Below are 23,118 nucleotides of genomic sequence, written 5' to 3'. Positions count from 1 at the left end.
TTGGAAGTCCTAACAGAGCAACAGCTTATTTCCAGCAGACCTGCAAATAACAAAATGACCAGCTATGAAAGTCACATTTTGCCACTTAAAAAAGGGCAAGGAAAGGCCATCGGTGAGAGAGATATTATTCTACCTATGGTTAATGCACTCGTTCCAGTTTGCTGAGAGCAGCACCAAATGAAGCTAGATCAACGGTTAAAAATACATATGCATATATAGAGAAATGCATATATATATAAAAATATATATAGAAATACATATGCATATATAGAAATACATATATACACATCAACTTTTAAAGTCTATAAAAGTACAAAGGTGGTGTTTAAATACCACAGGTGAAGAGCATGAGAGGCTGAGACTAAATACTTGAAATCAAAGTTAAGTGTGTTAAGTTGTATACTTTGTAGTGCCGTCAAAGGGCAGTTTTGTTTTGTGAACATCTGATTTCTAAGACAATTCCTCCCAGGCAGAGGAAAAACCCCACGGATTAGCAAAATATTCAGGAAATTGAGAATATTCCTTTTCTTTCTCTTTCAAAATACTTCTGTATCATAAACTGATTACAGATAAGAGGCAACAAAAGTATCTGCAAAGGTTTTCCAACCCATGTCTCCTTGAATTCTGTTAATAGCCAGAAGATATCTTGGAATTTTAGTGCTTCCTGTGTATCTACTTAAAATAATATTTATCAACCTTTTAAAACTAGCTACAATACAAAAAGTCTAACACACGATGTAGTAAATTTTATAAGACATCCATTATTATTGCAGCATAAACCAGTATCGGGCAAAAATACAGGGATGCTTAGAATGGCATGTTAAATCAAATGGTGCATTTGCTCATTGCTTTTTGAAAGATCCAAATTTCAAGATGATCAACCATTGATTAAATCAATAGAATGCATTTAAAATACTTAATCATTTAATGTTATTAAAATACTTTCATATTTGCATATAGAATACAGTGTGCTATATTACTTACAAAATAGCTTAATGTCATATAAAATTGTTTACATTCAATATAGGGACTTAACAATTATTTTAGGTAAATAACAAGAAATTGAACCTATTCCCTGTATGGAAACTTTATTTCTTAAATGAAGTTAAACAGCCTGAATATTTTTCATCTCTTACTTTTCATTTTCTTCCACTGTCAGCTACGAAAGCCTCCAGCCGAGGAAAAGAAAACAACCACCTTTACTTCTGCCTTACAACTGGCAAACTGTTTTGTCTTACATCTGGTAGAAGATCACCACTGCTGTGAACACTGATAAATGTTACTGCCTTTTATATATACATAAAATTCTTTTTTTTTACCTTACTAAAATTATCTTAACCTTGCTTTACCAGTTACTGAGCTTCCATACTTGGCTTCTTCAACTTTCATTTATTGAGATTTCAGGTTTTGATGTATTTATGATTTAGCTTATAGAACACATGAACTGTTGGAAAACAAGTATTTTAATAGAGTAGGGCTTGCACAGAATTTGCTTTCTTTCAGCATCAGAGAATTTTGGCAAGGATGGGTGAAGGACATTTTTAGTGAAAAGAACTCTATTTCTGTCTTACTACACAAACTTAACTTTATGTAAACCCCTGAAATTACACACATGAAATCAATGGGCATTACTGAAGTAATGCAACTACAATCTCTCCTGTTTGAAAATCACCTTTCCTTAAAAGTAACTTAGCAGTACATTTGACATACAAGAATTGTGTAATTAATAGTGGCAGAACTCTATTTTACACATTTTACCACTTTCCTGAAGACAAAAAGCACCACACATGTAAAAATAAGGCTGGTAAAAAACTCAAGGGAAACACTTTAGCCAGTATTTTGATCTATAAAGCTTATGTAGAAAGATCATAAACTGCAATCTTTTAATGAAACTCAGCATAAACAGAACACCACAAGTTTTCTCAAGGAGTTGACAGAATACAATACTTCCAACTGCTATGGGAACTGGACTAGGAACTCAAGAAGTCTGATGAATGAACAATGTACACAGCTGTACTACAATGTATTACATGTGCTACATGCACACTGTAGTAGTACCTAACAACACTTTATTTCCCATCACCACCCTGCTGTAATTTGCCATTGTTAGAAGCTAAATTTTAAAGTTTGCCAAGCATTTTCTGCTATCCTTTCCTTCAGGATAAGAAAAAAGAAAGTCTGACTGAATTATGGATTTGGATTCACCAAACAGCAATTTTATTCCTCTGTTACAGAAGATTTCCTAGGTCTGAGAACAAGGTCTTTGATAGAGGTAGTGATTTCCTGAAGCTCTTTTCGAATGGCATCTGCTTCTTCCTCTTCCAGGTTATCTGTTGTGTCACTGTCTCCATGTTCAGTTTTCTTAGTCTGGCTGATCAATTGTTTCACTACTAGCCCTTGGTATTTTACTAACAGGGAATGTTGATCCTAGAGGGAAATGAGAGAACAAACCAAAGGAATGTCAATGTTACAGGGAAGGTACCCTGAGCCTTAATTGAAATTATTTTTTTTTAAAAAACATTTTCCCCTTGTTGCCTAAAGAGGGTAAATATACACATAAATATATTTCCATCAAGTTATTTTGCAATCTAAATTCTGAGAGACATTCAAAGGGGCAAAAAAGTTAAAGTGTATCAATGCTGTGAGGACAATTAAACACCAAAGCAGGGAAGCAGTGCAGCTAGTAAACATCACCAGTTTGGGCAGTTCGGAATACAGAATTTCAATATCTTTACTTTTGAAGAGGTATATCTTTCTCTAAAACTGAACTAGAGAAGTTTAAGAAGAAACCATGCTCTAGCTGGAAGGAAACAGAGTGTAAGCATTTTCAGTTGCAAGAATTATATCCTCCAGTAGACAGCTGTCTCTATGGTTAAAGGCAAAAGCTGCAGTACTTGTAACAGGTTGATTTTTAGTTTTATTGAAAAATATTGAAGACAGATCCTTGAAATTATAGGTTTGAAATACAACCCAGATTAGCAAAATTGCATATTCTGTAAATAATGATTAGATACAAAACACAAAGATGTCAGTCTTATGCAGCAGAAACAGTATAAGGCACGACTTCAATGTTCTGTCATAGAAACAAGGTACTTTCCCCTTAAGGAACTAGAAATGAATACCTCTGGGATCTTGCCACTTAGGAAATTAATGATCTGTGGTACTGATCTTCCTGGTGCATGAAGCATACAGTGGGTTGAAAATTGAAATAACAGTACGGATGTCAGGTGCAGAACAAGAGCTGGATCTTCTGTGACTTTAAGCTGCTCAATCAGAGCTTGTCTATGCTGAAACAGGACTTGCCTGAGGAACAGGAATACATTATATAAAAATATTTCTGTCCTACAGCAACTGATAATATACTCTAAAACATCTAACTTCAGTTAATTTTAATTTTCTCTTCTGACCAGTTCTATGTAAAAGTACACATATAAAAGAAAAAAAAACCAATTAAAAACTAGCACTGGTGTAGCTCAAATTTTGAAAGCTCCCTAGGGAATTTATAAACTATGTTATAGTAAAACAAGTAAATTAGCTAAATATGAACTCTCCCCACCTCCTTCTCCCATGGAATTAGGACTGCTTGGCTTTGCATTTTTCAGTTAAACAGTTTGAAAAGAAAGACTGCCTCTTACACATTCTGTGTGACTGCTACCACAGTAACCACCTAACATTTGTCCAGCAATACAGCTACATTTCAGATTGTGCGCAGAATAAATAAAATTAAGGTACCTTTCTTTCTTTTTGTCTCCTTTTTTCACCATAATACCACAAATATCCACTGCAGAATCAAGGCATGAAAGAAAATCTTCTATGCTCTATTAGAAAATGAGACAAATATTTGAACTGTGTTAGCAAATTATAAAAAAGTTAACTACTGTTCACAATCACACAGATGACTGTGAATACATTTGGAATACACTATCAAAGAAAATAGAAAGTAAAAAGTATTTAGTAGAAATTAACGTTATTCCTTTTCCAATAGTTCATATACCTAAATGCTAAACCAAGTTATAATCCACTGATCTTAACAACGTAATTAAAAAAGGAATATATGTTCTACAATTATTTACAGATATGTTTTTTCTTAAGAAACATCAGTCTGGCCTTTTGCATAACATAATATTCTGCTTTGTACTTCCACTACTGATCTGATTTTTTTCCTAAAAATCCAGGGTTTTACTAGTTATGAAATACATGGGACAACAATCATGATCTTCAGGAACAAACAACAAGAAACATCAACCACTTTGAATTACACATTCTCTCTCAGCTTTTACTTTTCTCACCTGCACTTAAGAGATACACTGGATTTCACCTGGAAGCAAAGAGCTAGGTGACTATGTAAATATAAGAACAGCCCTTCAAATCTAAGAATTCACAGGTATGAAAATGTACTTACTCTCACTGACTTACAAAAATTTGAAAGACTATTTTGACTTCTTCCTTCACAGCAGCAGCAGTTACCTACTACATGCTCTATGTTAGCTGTCTATTAGCACTGTATCAGCAGAAAATCTTAACTCAGATTCTGGATCACTTTACCTTGCCATTCAGAGAAGTATGCAGTTTAGTTAAAGGGCCTTTGGTGTCTTCTGGCAATTTACCTATAATCTTTGTCCGGACCTGTATGAGAAATGAATTAAAATAATCTGTAGTATTATCAATTTAGCTGCATTTACACATAAGATAATAAAATATTAAATAAACATTACTGATCTACTTAAGACTGTTAAAAAGGAACAGCTATCTATGTACCTCACTTGTGATTGCAGAGGAATTTTCTGTTGTCATCATTGAATCAGATGCTAGGAAGTTGAAAATAAGATTTGTAATATCTGTACAGACTGTTTTCAACAGATGTTTGGCAAGGTTAGTCTGAGTCTCATCTGTTAAAAGAAGTAAAATATTCAAAGTTAACTTACGTGACTCTTATGAGAGTTAGCACAGCACTTCCTAAAACATGGAGTTTTATCAAGTATGAGTAGTATGAGAAAGTTATCTGGATACATGAAGCTAACATGCCTCACTTGTAATTGTTCATTGAACATTCTTCAGTGAAAAATGTGAGCTTTCAGGTCTCTAAGCATATTTTAATGTGTTGGTACTACTTCAAAAGGTATATTTGTAGAAGCAGTAAGGTAGTCTTTGTACAATCCTCCTGAACCCCTAATGAACAATCACTGCTATTCATCAACGAGGAAAAAAGGAAAAGCCTACAGGACAAGCAGTTGAACAAAAGAGCAGGCACATGACTACAGTACTGAAACAGTTTTTGGAAAAAAGAGGCTACAGAACACATGTACAAGAACAGACGTTAACAAGAAATAATTCCATTTATTCCTAAACATAGGAATATCCGGGGTTTTTATTAGTGTTTCCTTTTGTTATAAGTTTTCCACAGGGAAAGTTCTACATGAAAGCTGAATACAGCAGAGAATCTTGGAAATGTCTGTAATATTTTCCTAATGCTACTTTTCTGTCACAAAATATAGCCAAAGAAGACACCTTAAAAGTATCCCACTTCAAAATGAATCTACACCTTTTTGAAAAGCTGCCCTCAAGGAGCAGCTGTTTTCAGTATCAAACCTAAAGAAGTTTTTAACAGGGGCTTCTTAGAAACATTTGAGTTTTTCATTAGTGGCACAGGCGACAGACTGAAGGAAGCTTACTCATTTTGCACTCCAGCATAAGGTCAGTGTTAAGCAGAGTAACCACATCTCTAAGTTTTTCCTTTTTAAATGGTTGCTCTTCTTTGTCCTTGAATGTAGATTCTAGAATAAATTCAACACCCTTGAAGGAGCATATTCAGTTTTTGGTGTATGTATGTACTGTACCTGTGAAATGCTTTGCTCCCTTTTCGAATAACTTAATGTTGTTGTACAAGTTTGAGAACTCCTCCTGCAAGTCCTTCATAGTCTGTCTTCTGCTGGCTCCAGAAGATGATGTTGAAGATGTAAAAACAGAACGCACAACTTCCTGGTAAGTTTTTGTTAAAGGTCTTAGAACAGGGAAGAAGAAAGGATTAAAAATGAACATTAAGCAAAGCATAAAACTGTAGGTTTTTCCAAATATATCAGCAATAGAGACAGCTATCTCATTGCACAGTAAGTGAATGGAGCATGCTCACAGAATGGTGAGCTTAATAAAAAGTAAATAATGGAAATCAGAAAATAAGCACTAGGAAGTTAAAATGTACTTTTGTAACTGCAGAAGTACTAAAGGTTACAGTATGCACAGTATGTACATGCTTGCCAAGGTTTTAATTCATAACAACTCCGAAATGCAAACAAGATGAAAGACAGAAAATACTTCCAGTCACAATGCTATTCGAAAGCTCTTTCAGGGGCCTGAGGACAAATTTCAGATCAATGATAACTGTAAGAGGGGAAGACTTCTAAGCTGCATTAAAATAGCACAGGCCCTTCTAAAAATGCAGTTACCACTATAATGTCCTTTTTTTGCCCTTAGCACACATATTCACATACTTTCTTTTGTATGGAGAATCTTTTAAAACAAGATATTCAACTTTGCTTGATCTGTTTCCTGACCTAGTTTATTACCCAGTTTGTCAGGTACCAGCGGAGCTACAAAAGACAAGAGAGGTGAACACAGACCAAAGGCTGTACAGAAGATGGTACTTGTTGAACCCCAACATGGATCAGTGTAAGGGGGTGGAAATACAAGCATGAACTAGAAAATACGCTTGCTGACAAAGGGCACAGAACCACCTACCGCCATGACACATGCCACATGGAGCTGTGACACGCTTTGTTTCCATCAGCAAAACTCTTTTTTCTCAGCAAGAAAACAGACTGAAAATTAATCTGAAGGGAATAGTAGAGTTTCCAACTCCAGCTGAATTACTGAAATTACCTTATTAGATGTTCAGCAAGTTCTGCAATAAGTTCTTCAGGACAATCCTGCATGTGGGTCTTTAAAACATCCTGAATTTCATCTGCTGACATGAAAGGGAACTCCGGCTGCTTATTCCTACCTGTAGTTATCACAGCAATGTTCATTGAGAAAACATTACACTTAGTTTTGCTGCATTTCCTCTGTGGCATAAGGCATTGAAATGCCTCCACAGAAGATGAATACACACGATAGTTAAATCTTACGCACTAAAAAGTGACAAAATATCTCTTTTGATTGTTTAGAAGTTATTTTCTGTAACAGACAACTTAAGTAGTAATTGTAGTCACATTTCAAACTGCCTGGCCCATCCACTAATTTAGAAACTATGACGTCACCAAGACCAAATAGTTTTTTTAAATGCCAAAGCTGAATAGAATGTTCCAATTTGAAAGATTTCATAAGGTTTTGCTTAGAGTCCACTTTAGTAAGGTACACAATCAGGTAACAGAGGGTATCCTAAGCTTAACGTTACAGTATAAAATTTGAGACATGAAAAAGCGAAAGTATTAAACTAGACAAGAAGTTCCAGTAATAAAATCAACTTAAATGATGCTCGTTAACACATATGAATTAGTGCCTCTGTATTTTGGTTTTGGACAAAATATGAAGTTTATGTGCATGCTGCAGAATTGTTTTATACATAAGAACAAGAGCAGGATGCTGACAGGGAACCAGAAAAGGACAGGCATTCTATGATGCAGATGCAGCATGTAATGGGCTTATTCTGCACATAAGGAAACTGAATGAATGGAAATCAATTATGTTCTTAGTAGTGCCACATTAGCAGTAAACAGCATACATGGCTATACAAACTGGTGGTAAGGGAGCTTAAATCAGGTTTCGGAAGGGTCTTATTTATATACAACTTAATTTATCATGGGATTTTGGCTCAAGCTACTTATTAAAACACAGCAATACAAGCATCAACAACTGTAAAACACAGGAAAGAGGTGATTTAAAACTTAATTTTGTATGCTCAGTGACTGCACAGCCTTGAAAAATAACTTCATTTATATGAGAATTGCAGTAATCTGAGAGTAGTATCATACAAAATTAAGATGCCATACTTCACAACTTCAAATATGTTTGAAGTATTTCAGTCATTAATGAAAGTCTTGATACTATATATAAAATGGAAGTGCACATTTCTGCATCTCCATTGAATAAAAGAAGTAACATATAATTATGACTGTGCCACTTGCAACCAGTTTGCTGAAAGCCTAACAATGTAGGTGTTTAATTCTGAGGATGCTATCCATGCTCCTTCTCCTAACAGTAAAGGCAGAGAAATGGGCTAGGTGGGGAGCAATTCAATCTCATCCTGTAATACACACCTAAAATGAGCAAGACAGACTAGATCTTCCATGTACCTACCTTTCTCCATTACAAAGCCAACAGATATAAAGGTAACTTGTTCTGACATAGATATCCCAGTTAAAAAAGACAAACACTATTTAAAATATTAAACCTTTATTTTGACTGTATATTTTATCCCTATGAGGAAAAACATCTAAGTACTATTTCTTTGTTATGATTTATTAATTTAAGCCTTGGAACTGAATGTGAACTTCTCCATTTATTGTACACGATCCAGCAGGTATTAAGAAACCAAGTATAATATTAATCCTGAAATCTACACCATTTCCTACATAAAATTAAATAATAAAAAAGGCTCTAATTTCCTTTACTTAAATTTCTTTTTTTAAAGACTAAGTTATACTTCTCAGTGACTATGGTATGTCTATTTAATTTAAACAGCAATATCATATCCATTGATACAATTCTAACTAAAAGTATTCTCATGTTCTTTGGCATTTTACCCGACAGTGGGGAAAACAAGAGGTGTGAAAAATCAAGTGCTAAAAACATGTGAGTATGAATAGATAGTGCCCAAAATAAAAGGACAAACCTGTGCTAATTGCTTGTGACTCGTCATCACTGTCAGCATCTTTTCTTCCTTTCTTCTTGGTTTTCTTAATCTTGATCTCTCTAGCATTACCACCTCCTCCTCCTCTCACGCACCCACTGCCCTCTGGTGGAGAATTATTTGCTTAGTACACAGCAAAGTTGCAGCACTTAAAAAGTTTACAATATTAAAGTAATTTACCTGCATTACTTGTTAATGCTGAATTAAAACCCTACAACCTGATTCTAAACATAACCTGAATCCATATCGCAGAATCTTAGGACTGTAAGATTCAGTCTTGAGAAAAAAGAGCAACTAAGTCACAGCTTTATTTAAGCTAACATCATCAATAAACAAAAGTACTAATCATATTGAATGTACCTATATATTTTATTTTTAAAAGACACAGTATCTTTTTCCAGCTGAAAACAGATGAGATACCACTTTCCAGAATGTAACAGCAGATTTTCTGTTGGCTGAAAATAGCATCTTAGCATTTTTATTCAGTCATGCTGAATATCTGAGCTACTGAAAAATATCCAGATAATGTAACCTTGTTAATCTGCAGACAAAAAATCCTACATAGTAAGCCCTTATCCAAAATATTCTTGAAAACATGCATTCAATTAATTAGAACACTAATTCTTTTTCAGCTATTCCTAGATGACTATAACACAATGAGACGTTCCAGTTCTGACAAATATATCAAACTACTTAGTTCATATGTCCTGTAATCCATGTATTCACACTGCAGACTGGATCTCAATTTGCAATACAGTCCTTCTCCACAAGGTAAGTAGTTCTGCTGTTTGTTTCCCTTTCCACAGCTTGTTCCCTTCTTTTTTCACTTGAAAGAAATTTCAGATTGAGAATAACTGGTTTTACACATGCACTAAGTCTTGAAAAAGTAGTTCTTTTCCATTTAAATATAAGGTCCAAGATTTCAAGTAATTACATTATGTAACAGTGGTATTATTTAAGAAAAGAAAACACCCCCCTGACCCCAAGACCTGATTTCTCTATTTATACAGAATTATTTTGGAATTTATTTCTCAAGACTATTAAGAAATAGTTTCATTTTCATGGGTCCTTGAGAAGAAGATCACAGAGTGTATCTATACTCTGTAATCAAAAACGGCACAGAGGTCTCTGAGCTACTGTTTTGGCCACTCCCCAGTGCACAACTCAATCTTACGTGGTCATACCATATACACTAACAAATGAACAGGGATTCCTTGCTTCTAAGGACAGCTGCCTTGTGTTGGACTAACTCAAGACACCTTTATGATACTTCTAAATCTGAAATTAGTTCTCCTGGACATAGCTCAGATACATCCACATCTACAGGATAATGACAAGTAGTTGGATTATTTCTTAAAATCTCTTCAGCAACAGACTGGAAGGAACTACCAGACTACAAAATATTGTAACTTTATACTTGAGTACTTCCAAGGCTAAACAAACCTTTTTTCTTTTTTTTTTTTTTTTGCTTAAGTTAAATATTGATGCTTTACCTGTTGCCTTCTTTCTTCTTTCATCCTTTTTGTCTTTTTTATTAGCATATGAGTTCTCTAAGCCAGAAGCCTGTTTTAAATCTTCTTCAGTGATTAAATTAACAGGGTTATTTTTAATTTCCTAAAATGGAGAACATGCATTTAACAGCAAAAAGATACAGCAACAAAAGATACATGCAGAAACATTTAACCCTTTGGGCCATATTTTCAGTATACTAAGCTAACACCATGTATTCCAAGTGCAACACATGAAGAGATATTTATTCTTCTCTTCAAAATTCAGCATCTGGTCATACTGTCAGTGGAAGAGTGTTCCCTGAGTGCAACTGAACATACATCAAATTACACTGATTACACATACAAACTTTTTCATCATTTTTGCTCTTCTTCTCAAACTGTATTTCAGATGAGATGCAAAGAGATGGTAACAGCAAACAGACATATAAACTACAGTCCAACATTCAATGTATATTGATTACATATTGACCAAAAAAAACCCTACCTTTTCAGCTTTCTGCTGCATTGTAGCAGAGAACAGATCAGCACAGCTGCTTACAAATTTTTCACTGACCACAATAGTGTCACTGAAGATTAAACCTGAAGAATTTTTGTTTAAAGATCTCATCACTTGCTGAAGCAAAATCCCAGCATCTTCTACTGACAATGAGCTCGGCAGAAGAGTCTATGGTGAAGAAAACAGAAATAATATACATACAATGATCTGTTCTGGAATGGACAGACATACTTGTGTGTGGATAAACAGAATCCACGGACATTTGACATCTATTAACTATTTAGAATACACTGCACTTTTAAAATTAAAATAGCAATTTAAGAGTAAACACTATTTTAAAACTTAGAACACCAGAAATGAACATTGCTCTGTGCAACTGCACGGCAACTTCTTCAAAATGCACCTCAACAGATACAGAGTAACACCAAACAAAACAACAGTAGGTTTCCTTACAAGTGACAAAATAGTGTTGTTATGGCCTAGAATTAGGATTTAGCTAAAACAAAATGGCTAATATCCCTCTGCTTATGAAACAGTCACAGAAATCCGGTTTAAACTTTTTTTCCAACCTCCCCCCAAAATATACTGCTCTCTAGCAGAATACACTAGCACTAATTTTGAAATGAAAGTTAGTCCTAGGTTTCTATCAACTGAATACTGCTGCGTCCTTCCATTGGCTTTGTTCAGGTCAGATTAAAGGCAAATAATGCCTTTTTACTGGTTATTTAATTTGAACTGAATATCCTTCTTTGACAACATGACTTTGACAACATGACTTTTTGGACACAAAAGTAAAACAAAACAAATGAATACAACAACAACTGAAAGGATTGCTTACTGCTACATCTATCCAGTTTCCAGAGCTGATGGCTTCCTCTACAGAGGCTTCAACTTGATCCACAATTTCTTGACCAACACAAGCTGCTCTCAGAAATAAGAGCTGTGTGGACTTGTACCTTTTTTTAATATAGCCTGCTGGGTCAGGGATGCCAAGTCTGTGCAATGCATCAAATTCTATAAAACAGTTAGATGTCTGTCACATTTAAGTACATTCATATACTTACAGGATTTTATGTGGTAATTTTTTTGAAAGCAAGAAATGAAGAATTTTGTTTGGTTTGTATACTATGTATATAGTATAGTTTGTATACTATGTATATTTGTATTACTATGAGTAAATGCAGCCTCAAGCAGATACTGACCTAAAACTTAGCTCGTACAAGCTGCACTACAACTTAGTTAAGAGAAATAGGAAGATAAAATCATGGTCATGAATTTGGGCTGAGTTTTGGGGAAAAAAAATGGTTTGGAGTTTTGGTTTTCTGTTTTTTTTTTTTTTTTTTTCAGATTCCTATACTTTTAACTTTGCAATTGTATCTTTCTAAAGTATTCCAATATAACATGAACAATATTCATAATATATACAATGTCAAAATGCTTTGTTTTCAAAAGTTACCCCAATATGCTCATAGAATTGTGAAATGCCTCACAAGCAAAGCGTTTCAACTATTTGGCAGTTTATACTTAGACTTTCAAAGACTTTGACAGATACTTTATCAGTCAAGCAGTATTACAGAAACACTTAACGCTACTACAGTAAATTATGATGAAGCTTTTAAATTGCAAGACTTAACTGTTTTTAGGAACTGGCCCTTTGGGACCATAAAGATACATTCTTTGTTTATTCAGGTCCATATTTTCCCATAGCTCCTGTATTAAAACACCATTGTCCAGCATCACTCATCTTTAAGTTAGACAGATTTGTTTAAATTCAAATCGGACGCTAGTGCCTCCCAGTCCAGTTCTACAAATCATTTTGCACAGGTTTTTCCTGTGCACTGCATGCTTGGCTGTCTGGACTATTAGCCCAAGTTTGGTTGTAATCTGGATGCCTGGACTGAAACTCCAACCCTATGGGTCAAATATGATCACCTGAAAAGTCTACAGGGAGTAGTCTAAGAAATGTTTTCAGAACATTAGTAAAAGTAGCATTTGTAACTCTGGTTTTGAGAAATAAAGTTACTGTTTAGCATTGTGGTTCTCTCTGTTGAAATGTGGCTCTTTGTGATAAAGTAACACATATCATTATAAGTAAGATAGTTTTTTAACAAAGGAGTATCAATTACTGTATTGATTTTCACTTATTCTTGTGAGGCTTCACTCTAAACTCTGGCTATACTAGGGTAAGATCAATTACGTAAATAAGTTTTAGAAAGCCGTTTTATCTATGGGAATATAGATTAATTACCTAAGTAACCATTCTGCTTGAAAAAAGAATCCACCCAGTTGCTCTGTGTTCTGGCATAAATGTCTGGAATAAACACAGCCTTATCCTGTCTCCCACCAACCACAGCGCCTTTTAGTCGACCAGTGTTAACAAGTTCTTCTAGCACAGCTACAACACAGAAAATAAAAGAAGTGGTATTTTCCACTTTGATACCTCCACTAAACAAAACACAGCAATTACTTTCCCTGTTTGGTTTCCTCTTTGCTGTCCCCCACCCCCATTAGTTGTTTGTGCTTGTTTTAAGAAAAACATTTCTTGGGTCTATCAACTATTTTTCACACTATGCAAGTGTTCTGATAAAAGCTTTGAAAGCATATAATGTTTCAAAAGAGTGAACTTCAATAGCAGAATCAAAACACTTTTTATTGCACATGTAACTGTACAGTTTGAATTTTTACTTTAGAAAATGTAGTCATAAAAGTATCTTTATATACATATATATAATGTATAAGCATTTTAGCCATTATATTATCTTCAAATTCACTGCTTGCATGTTAAACACGACAGAAAAAAGAGATCCAAACACACTAAAATGACATCAAAAATTGTTATCTAAACTGCATAAATGTGAGCACCTCCTAGTCGTGACCATCTTTATGATTTACAATGTTCACACTGTTGCCAATAAACCTCCTAATAATGCACAAATACTGTTGATGAAACATACTGGCAACTGGCGGTACCAAAGTACTAAGCCTTTCTCAATGCTAAATAAGGTATTTTTGGTCAATTAAAGGTGCACAGGAATATCTGATTTGCCTTGTATGTTCTGCATATGCCTTCTCATACATCACTAGATGCAAAGATAAAAAAAAATCAGTGACATCAACTGCCAAGCACCTCTGATTTCCAGAGATGTGCTAGACAGCTTTTTTAATCCCAGTTTGGGACGATTTCTATTTCATTGAAAGACAAATTTTACACTGGAACAGAAAATGAAATAGTATCATATGGTTTGGCTTCTTCCTCATGATATAAATAAACATTACAATATGCTTAGTACAGCACATGAAGGTTCAGCTCACCTACACAGGAAAATTTACCCTAAAACCTGGTTCCAGAATACCACACATTAAATCATGTTTTTTTTATTTGGGCAGATATGACCATGGTGTAAGTCTCTACAAGCTAGAGTAGCAGCTGTTGAACACAAGTACCTCTAACTCAGCTGAACACTACTTAACACTGAGAAAATGTAGAAGAAAGAGAAACTGATTTAAACAAGACACAGCCTTACGTCACCTAAAACAAGAGTCAGAAATCATGTTCTGCCATGATTCAGTTACCTTGTATAAAATGGAGCTTACAGGACAGTCTTAAAAAATAAAATTAGATGTTTGTACTTACTAATAGTGAAGTTATAACAAACATATAAGTAACATCATTAAAGGGTATTTTTTCAAATGTCCAGCATTTGTGAAATTGAAATGGTATCTCAGCAAATAGACAGAATAAAACCAAATGTTCTCTGGCAGTGAGTAAAAAGATAAAAAGCTCTTTGAAACTTGCAGAGGAAGTGAAATACAATAAGAAAAACTAAAGAAAAAGCTGAATAGACTCATTAAAAAAAAAATCCACTCCAAATCCCATGAAAAAGATACAAGAAATAAACTTAGCCACGGTGATGATTACTAGTTATGAGAAAACACTAGAACTTCTATCCACATTAACACTGTCCATGAGCAGAACATGAACATGCACTTGCAGGACCTGTTTGAAAAAGACTGTAAACACATACTGGAATTTATTGGGCACTGCAACAGTATTATAATGCAATTTAATAGATTTTCCTTTTAACCTATGAATGGCTGGATGGCATGTTCCAAAAAAAAAAAGGAGAGGAAACCTTAAATAGATTATGTGAAAGTAGAGTGTTTATATAACTTTATTTAAATGCTAAGATTTTCATTTTCAATGAACAAGTTTGTTGCAAAGAACAAGAAGGTATGCAGAGAGGTATTATAGTGCAGCTAAAGCGTGCAATGCCCAGAAGGCAAAAAGACCCAACCAAACAAAAGAGAAATAGTAACTTTCATGAGAAGAGACAGAAAACTATTAAGGGATTCTAAAGACCAGTACCACTTAGCCAGAATGCAAGACTAATGATGCTTGAAGCAGCATTTTAGACAGATGGGAGGGGATAGTGAAAGAAAAGCTATAACATTAGAAGTAAGAAACAATTAAGTACTGCCTAAAAGTTTCACTAGTAGGGTAGGAAATCTATTTTATTTCTGCATTTCTATTTAAAAAAGGAACTGCAAGAAATAAAAGCAAAATTTAAGGATATGCTTTACCTCTCAGCATATAAACACATTTAACTAAGAGCATAACAAAAGCTCTGCCTCCGATATCACAGAGAAAAGTCAATAAATAGAATCCAGAGCAGTTAATGTTATTTGGCTACATAAAATCTGTTCCCTTTTGTGTGCTTCACAGATAAAACTGCCAGTAGCTAAGGGCAAATAACAAAACAGATGACAAAATGAGTACAGTACTTCTTGCATCATCCTGCTCCAGAGGCATTTCATCAATGTAAGCTTTCATTGCTTTAGATACAGAGAACATCTCTTCAGTTACGGATAGCAGAAAAGATTTAACATTTTTTACACTAAAGAGAAACATATTGCTCTTTCTTCCAGAATTAAGGCCATATACAAAAATGCTTATTTGAAAGCATACTTCTAGTAATGAAGAATCTATTAATTAACTAAAAAACCCCAACAAAACAAACCAACCCAATCCAAATGAAACTCACAGTAAAGCAAATGTTCTTGAAATCCGTACCGAGTGATCAAGTTACTTACAGATGTAGGCCTTGGAAAAAACACAAACAAACCAATATAAGTGAATGACCTGAAACTGATGTGGAGAATCTAGAAATGAGAGAGGTTACTCTAGATGGACAAAACTACAAAGTATCTTAGCCCCAGGGTGCTACACTGATGTTTAACATTACCTAAAACATTTTAATTTTAAATTACTACGAAGTTGTATCTTATAGCAAAGCTACAATAATTACTGTAAGAAAATTTTTGCTGTTCCAAGTTTTTCTCTTCATACAAATTGACACAGAAGGTTATTGACTTAATTATAAAAAATTATCTAGAATCATACACAGTGGGCAGACGTCAATATGTAATTGGCTAGGGAGTGGTAGAACGACAACGAGGATAGATACTCTCCAAACGGAAGAACTACTGATTAACATTTTCTTCAGCCAAACAACTTCTTGTATACTGCATATTGTTATGCCTCCCTTGTTCTTTCAAAAGGAGATCCCCATTTCAAAAAAGTGAGTCTAATATAAGTAAATATTTCACCCCAGGAACTGAACTACACTTAAAGAAATCAATCCGTAGGTCTTTATTTTCTCTTTCAATCATAAGAGAATTTTGTCCATAAGGACCTACATTGAAAATATTTTAATATGTGTCTGCATGTGTTCCATTTACCGAGTAATTGCAGTGAAGAGCCCACGAATGCGTGCTCGATGCCGTGACACAAAGGCTTCTGTAAAAATCACCTCACGGTTTTCCTGGTCTAGTTGTCCATGAATAATTCTACCCAAACGCCTGGATAATGCCTGTAAATAGAAGCTGGGTGAACTGCTAAAACTGTATATTAATGTTATTAAACAAAAATTAATGAAAAAAACCTGTATTAGCAGAGCAGCAAATTAGCTTTGCTAAGACAGACAAAACATTCAGAAACGAGGACTGCAAGTTTAAATTACTACTTATGTATGTTGAGAATTTGTATGTATTTACTACATATAAATTGATGCCATTATGGCCCACACTCCAAACTTAAGGGAATTCAGCCTTCCTAACAATGCCCTCTTCTATCAGATATGTGAGTATCTAATGATGAAAGAAAACTTTTCAAAAGAAGTAAAAATAGCTTGGAAATGCACAATACAATTTTTTTTAATAGACAAGATAAAAATCAGCAACAATAAACACAAAAGCAAACGGGTAGAAACAGTTTACAAATGTGCATCGTTGGAAGTAAACTAAACCCAGGAAATACTGCCCAGAAAACAAACAGAACACACGTAATTTTGTGTGCTAGAAATGTTTTTGTAGAAGCTGATCACACAACAAGTATTAGAAGAAATTTGCTCACAAACTGAGAGTTAACAAGGTTGTCTGTGGTACATAATATGACTGTTCACCTAACACATGCCAAAGGATTACTCTTTGAAAAAAGCATCTTCCATTCAAAATCCAACCTTAACTGAAAGTCAATAATGGGAAGAGAATTCTCCCTAATCCTCTGAAACACTACAATAGTCACTAACAAAAGAAAAGTTTTTTTGTTTCTACTCTGAACATCTGGCTTCAGCTTTTAGAAACATTTATTTTTTCTGAATAAACTGAAAGGTCTCTACCATTGTATTTCTGCTTCCTGGGTAACTAATGAGACTGATGAAATTACCCCAGTATCTTTTGTATCTCACACAAGTAAGTTTTCAGATCGTCCACTAATCTAACCTGTTCCTGACATTAGTAATCCTGGTATGTTCCTACCAGTTACAAAGATTCTGAAGAAATTTTGCCCAGTAGTCAGAAGGCTAACACCAACCTCATTCTGCGAATGGCTGTTACACTGCACCTTCTACGTACTTAGTACTTTTATGCTTAGAATGAAAAACAGTTTATAATAATTGCAGCCATGAGTATTGCAAAGATAAAAAAAAAGAATGTAAATACAATAAATTCTACATTTGCTAGGCTGGTGGCTTGCCTCACCTGTATCAGGAAGTCTCCCGGAAGGTCATATGTCTTGCAGAGTTCTGATATTGTCACCTGGCCAGTTTCCTGTAGTTTATCATTTATTTCTTCGGCTAATTGATCCAGGTAACTCCTTATTTAAAAACAAGAAAAAAACACCCACACATTAAGTATGAATTTCAAACTCAACCTGCTAGCCATATGCTGAATTACTAATTGACCTGGCATTATGATGACCAGAAGGCTGGAGCACCACTCCTATAGAGTCCGGCTGAGAGACGTGGGGTTGTTCAGCCTAGAAAAGAGAAGGCTGGAGAAGGGAGACCTTACAGCAGCCATCCACTACCTAAAGGACACCTACAAGAAATCTGGAGTGAGACTTTTTACAAGGGCATGTAGAGATAGGACAAAGGATAATGCCTTTAAACTGAAATAGGGGAGATATAAATTAGATATTAGGAAGAAGTTCTTTACTGTGAAGGTGGTGAGACACTGGAACAGGTTGCCCAGAGAAGCTGTGGCTGCCCCATTCCTGGCAGTGTTCAAGGCCAGCTTGGATGGGGCTTTGAGCAACCTGTCTAGTGGAAGGTGTCCCTGCCCATGGCAGCATGGTTGGAACTATATAATCTTTAAGGTCCTTTCCAATCCAAACCATTCTACAATTCTATGACTATACCTCTTTCTGCTGAATTTTTGCAAAAATAAAGTTAGTTTAAATTAATAAAGGAGAACAATGTCAGTGAACATGTGGTTGCTTGGTTTTTTTTTTTTAAGCCTGCTAACCAAGTAGCTAGTATTAAAATTGGCTATTTATCTGCTTGTATGAATTTGTCAACTAGCAGGAACAGGAAAACATTATATGTCAATGAGGCTTAGAAAAGGGCTTTAATAAGCAAGATAGTTTTTTATCAAGTGAGCCAGGAACTTCACATTCTTTGCCAAGAATAAATCCTTCAGCACAATCAATAATAGAGACAAGAGTATTACTTCAGTAGCTGTTAGTGTGCTGAAACCCATGAAATAACTTGCTCATACATCTTCAGCTTGTGAGGTAAAGCAAGATGTGGGAAGAAATTAGATTGTCAATAGACGAGGCAAACAGCAAAGCAGAGAGAGATACAGCTGCTGTACACAAAAACACTGAGTAAGAAATGAAGCCTCCTAAGTGCAGGATACTGGGCAGAGACATTTAGTAAGGCCTTTGCTCCATGGATTCATTGGATGCTCTGCTGAGACAGGCCTTGCTTGCCATTTCCAGAAGAAGCGCTAAGGCATCCTTAGCAGCAGGCAAGAAAAATGTGGTTTGCTTCAAAAGCAGCAAAGGCTGGCCAATGCTTGTAGCCTGCATTCTAAAATATGAGAGAGATGTGAATTATACACATTGTTCCTGAAAGTACTCACTCATTTATAAGCTGTCCCAATACAAGCTGAATAGTTTTTTCAGATTTAACGATGTCATTGGCTCTGTTTTCAATATGCAGAAGGTCCACATTTATTACCTAAAGAAAAACGCCAATGAAACCTCTTATCAGAACTTTAATTCTCAAACAGTGAGATACCATACTTACACATTCCTATGTCTTGACAAAAGCTGCTTTTATTTTTTTCTGCTACTGCATACATACATAGTTAAGCTGTGATTTCGAGTAAAGCAGAAATGCTTTCTTTGCAACTGTGACAAGGTTAAAAGAAACCTCCTCAATAAAAAATCCAGAAAACTACGAACAGAAAATACTAAACTGTCTTTCAGAAAGGTTTTCTGATTCCAAGTGACTTTACTCAAGCCAGAAGGGAAAATTAGTCACGGAGGAAGACTACTTCAGGATGAAGATTAGTGGAGACAAGCGAATAAAAAAGGAAGAGTGAAGATCCAAAGAGGCATGCAAAAGTTAATTATGCATGCTCCTGCAGCTTTATATTTAAATGGAAAACATATTTACTTTGTTTGCCGTCCTTAGTTTACAAAGGAAGAGTTCAGAAAGAAAATCTGTATATTTCAGTGGTGATTTCAGAGGTCCTACATTATCATTAAGCACACAGGAGCTTTCTATAAAGCAGTAAATTGTCAGATTAAGTAATCTGCTGTACTCTGACAGCTCATCAGCTTTTCATAAAGTTCATTCTCTTAAAAAAGTAAATTAGCTGGGATATAACTGATGAACTTCACATTCACATTATACATGGTGAAGTAAAGAAAGAAGTATGCAGTATTTTATTACTAAAAAGTTACCTGTTGTAAGTCAACAATGTTTACTCGACCTTCAAAAAAAAAGTACAAATACACTTTTAGTATATAAAACATGTTTGAACAGATTTAGTATATAGCATAGCTCATTGTGTTTTGACATTTCTTCCCTACCTTTCTGTAAACCAATTAAATCAACTTCAGCTTTATATGTTGTCAAATCACAGGCAGTCAAAGCAAGATATCCCTAATGTTCTACCCACTGCCTTGCTGACAATCCAATACAGAAATTCCAGAAGTAAAAATCATTGCTTAAACTCCCTCACAGTTAGTTTTTGCCTTGATCTGGTTTTGACCACTTGGCCATGAGTATCAAAACAGCGATTGCCAGAACTTTTTACCCTTGCATGATGCTGCTAACAAACCCCAGCAACTTTAAATTCAATTCAAGCTATCATACTGCTATGATACAGTGGCCTAACATATTAAGGCATATTTGTGGTGATCATAATAATACTACTAATCTGTACAAACATAAGAAGGAAGTTAATGTTCTAAATATGATAACATGAAATTCATCCTTAAACGTAACTAAAAGTACAGTACACTGTCTTCTTATCAAAACCATTGACAAAGAGCTGTCTGAGGCTATGTGCTTCCTTACATATCTGAGATCTTACAAAGCAGATGGCTCATCATTCTCATAAAATAGAAAATGTCAGTGACAATTTTAAAATATTATCAATGACATGAATAGAGAATGATTTTGAAATTCCGAGTCAAGGCCAAATATCTATGCTAGAGAGTTGACCATACTAAAGTGCCACACTTCTTTCAAAAGGGCTCTTAGACCACTTCTACCTTCAAAATTCTGCATGGGTGAAAATGAACAAATGAACTAAGTAACATATCTTGATATGCTTACCTAAACGCTTAACACAGATCTGAAGTGACAATAAAAAAGCAGTACGTGAACTAATATGTAGATGAAGCAGTAGCAACCAAGTTTTTTTGTTTTTATTTTGTTTGGTTGGGTTTTTTTGCAAGATTAGTGCTACTGAACAAAACCTTCAAATTCCTTCTGTAGTCTTCAGAACTAACTTCCAAATCCAAAGGAAGAAAGTAAATGCCACACTTACCACCACACACATGAAGCTCATCCCGGATCTCCTTACTAATCTGTGCTGGAGTGACATATTCTTTTCCATCGAGTGTGTGCACTACTTCCAACTGCTTCTCTGCAATCAGTTTAGTGACAATTTCTATACAGTTCCGCTCTGATAATCTATCAACAGCATAAATAAAATCAGTCAGTCTAAATAAGCGCTTGCTAAAATTAAATTGATGTTTCAGAACTACTACACACAGGAAGTGCAATGAGGATTACTGTTCTGTGTCAGTATTTTTAAAGACAAAAAACTGAGCTCAGGATCTCTCTTATCACCTCCCAAATCATCCATATGGCTTCACTTACGTGCATCGTATCTCTAAACCAACTTTTACTTTTCCCCTTAACAGCTGTCTGCCTTTTTTGCTGAAAGAACGCACCTGCTTGTGGACTTAAGAATGGCTGTGCTTACAGAATGTGTGTCTATCACTCTTCTGTATTTTTTTTTGCTTTGTTCGCTTGTGATGATTTCGTTTTTCTTTGATAAAAACAGTACACAACAACCTCTACTGCTCAACGACTCATACGGAAGAAACAGAGCACTGGAACCACGACAGCATTCACCAGCCTGAGCTGAGCAGCAATTGCATACCGTGGACCTGCACATACTCTGTGGGAGCCTTCGGGACTTTTGGGGACCGCCTGGCTGAGCCCCCGGCCCCGGCTGTGTGTGAGGGCAGGAGGCTGTGCGAGTGGGCAGTGGAAGGAAGGCTGTGACGGCGGGAGAGGGAAGGGAGGCCGCCGGCGCGGGGAGGGTAGGGAGCGCCGACAGACGGTCCTTAGCGGCGGGCGCCGGGGTCCGCAGCGGGTACCGGCGCCGCGCTGCTCACCTGTGGGCAACCTCGGCAAACTGCGCCCGCTGGAAATCGGCCGCCAGGCGCCGAATCTCCTCCCAGGCGGCCGCCATCGCCGCCTCGACACTACACGTCAGACCCCGCCGGCCCGGCTACGGGAAGCAGGTGCGGACAAAACGCCTCTCCGAGGCAGCTGCCGCAGCGACACCTACCGGCCGGGAGCCGCCGTGGGCCTCGCCGCAGCCGAAACAACGCTAAGAAAGCAAAAACTCAAAAAAGCGAAATATCAAAAAGCAGTTTCCGACTCCCGCGGCGGGGCCCGGTGGATGTAGCCACGAGAGCAGGCAAACCGAGCTGTCAGTGAGGCCCTGAGCGGTGCCATCACGGCTGACCGGGGTGCTGGAGCTGATGGCTGAGCAGCGTGTTCCACCCCGTGTGCTGTGCGCCCTCGGCAGCCGGCTTCTCTGGCACCCTGTCAGGGGCTGAAACTTGGTCTGAAATGTGAACTGAGGGGCTTGGTGGGAAATATGAACAGCACTAGAAACCACTGTTACTGAAAAGTGACGTGAAATTTAGTCTGGAAGTACAGTAAATAGTGTCACCAGTTAATGGCACCGGTATTGCTCAGTGAAGGGTGAGCTTGTTATCTAGCAATGGAGATAAGATTTGGTAAAGAACTATTTGTGTGAAAGCTTGAAAATCTAAAGTTTAGAACTGCACATCGTAAGGAAAAGCAATGTTTCCTTACTAAGCTAGCAGATCTTGAGGAAAAGTAAAACACCTGGATCAGAAGCAAGAGTTAACAACTAAATTTAGAAAGACTAGGAAGAAACCCATGGTCAAAAATACAAAAATATTAAAAATAAATATAAAAAACCCCAAGCAAACAAACATAAAGACCCCCACAAAGTAAACTGGGTTTGACAATATAAAGTACTTTTAGCAGTATATAGAAAATTCATAGAAAGAATGAGTAATGCAAAATAGAGAAGAGCAAAGTTCCTAAGAGGTGTGGTTTCTTAGAAAACTTTTTATTTGGCATAAAAAATTAATTAGAAGAATTTTGATATGTGTATTATATTTTCCTTTCACTCAGAAA

The 23,118-nt window shown here is 36.0% G+C and overlaps 1 protein-coding gene across 1 annotated transcript; it reads right to left on the bottom strand.

The window, feature by feature from the left end:
* Positions 1-742: 742 nt before the first annotated feature.
* Positions 743-22,169, bottom strand: UFL1 (UFM1 specific ligase 1). The gene is made up of 19 exons (XM_005145100.3): positions 22,056-22,169; positions 21,197-21,342; positions 20,103-20,131; positions 19,274-19,371; positions 17,891-18,005; positions 16,592-16,722; positions 15,895-15,953; positions 13,101-13,247; positions 11,691-11,866; positions 10,841-11,020; positions 10,339-10,459; positions 8,828-8,950; positions 6,877-6,997; positions 5,838-6,001; positions 4,759-4,889; positions 4,546-4,626; positions 3,733-3,818; positions 3,123-3,303; positions 743-2,427 (listed from the first exon to the last, which is right to left on the bottom strand). The coding sequence occupies exons 1-19, from the start codon at positions 22,130-22,132 to the stop codon at positions 2,218-2,220; spliced, it is 2,376 nt and encodes a 791-aa protein (XP_005145157.2). The 5' UTR covers positions 22,133-22,169; the 3' UTR covers positions 743-2,217.
* Between the last annotated feature and the right edge of the window lie 949 nt (positions 22,170-23,118).

The sequence above is a fragment of the Melopsittacus undulatus genome, chromosome 3, assembly GCF_012275295.1.
Source record: "Melopsittacus undulatus isolate bMelUnd1 chromosome 3, bMelUnd1.mat.Z, whole genome shotgun sequence".
Lineage (NCBI taxonomy): Eukaryota > Metazoa > Chordata > Aves > Psittaciformes > Psittaculidae > Melopsittacus > Melopsittacus undulatus.
Note: the sequence above shows the minus strand (reverse complement) of the source record. Positions and strands in the feature narration are given on the sequence as shown.

Coding starts and splice junctions, on each gene's coding strand:
- UFL1 (XM_005145100.3), bottom strand. CDS start 22,132: ATGGCGGCCGCCTGGGAGGAGATTCGGCGCCTGGCGGCCGATTTCCAG. Junction 4,890..5,837: donor GGGAGCAAAGCATTTCACAG/GTACAGTACATA, acceptor TTCTTTTAACAG/ATGAGACTCAGACTAACCTT. Junction 3,819..4,545: donor ATACTTCTCTGAATGGCAAG/GTAAAGTGATCC, acceptor ATTTTCTAATAG/AGCATAGAAGATTTTCTTTC.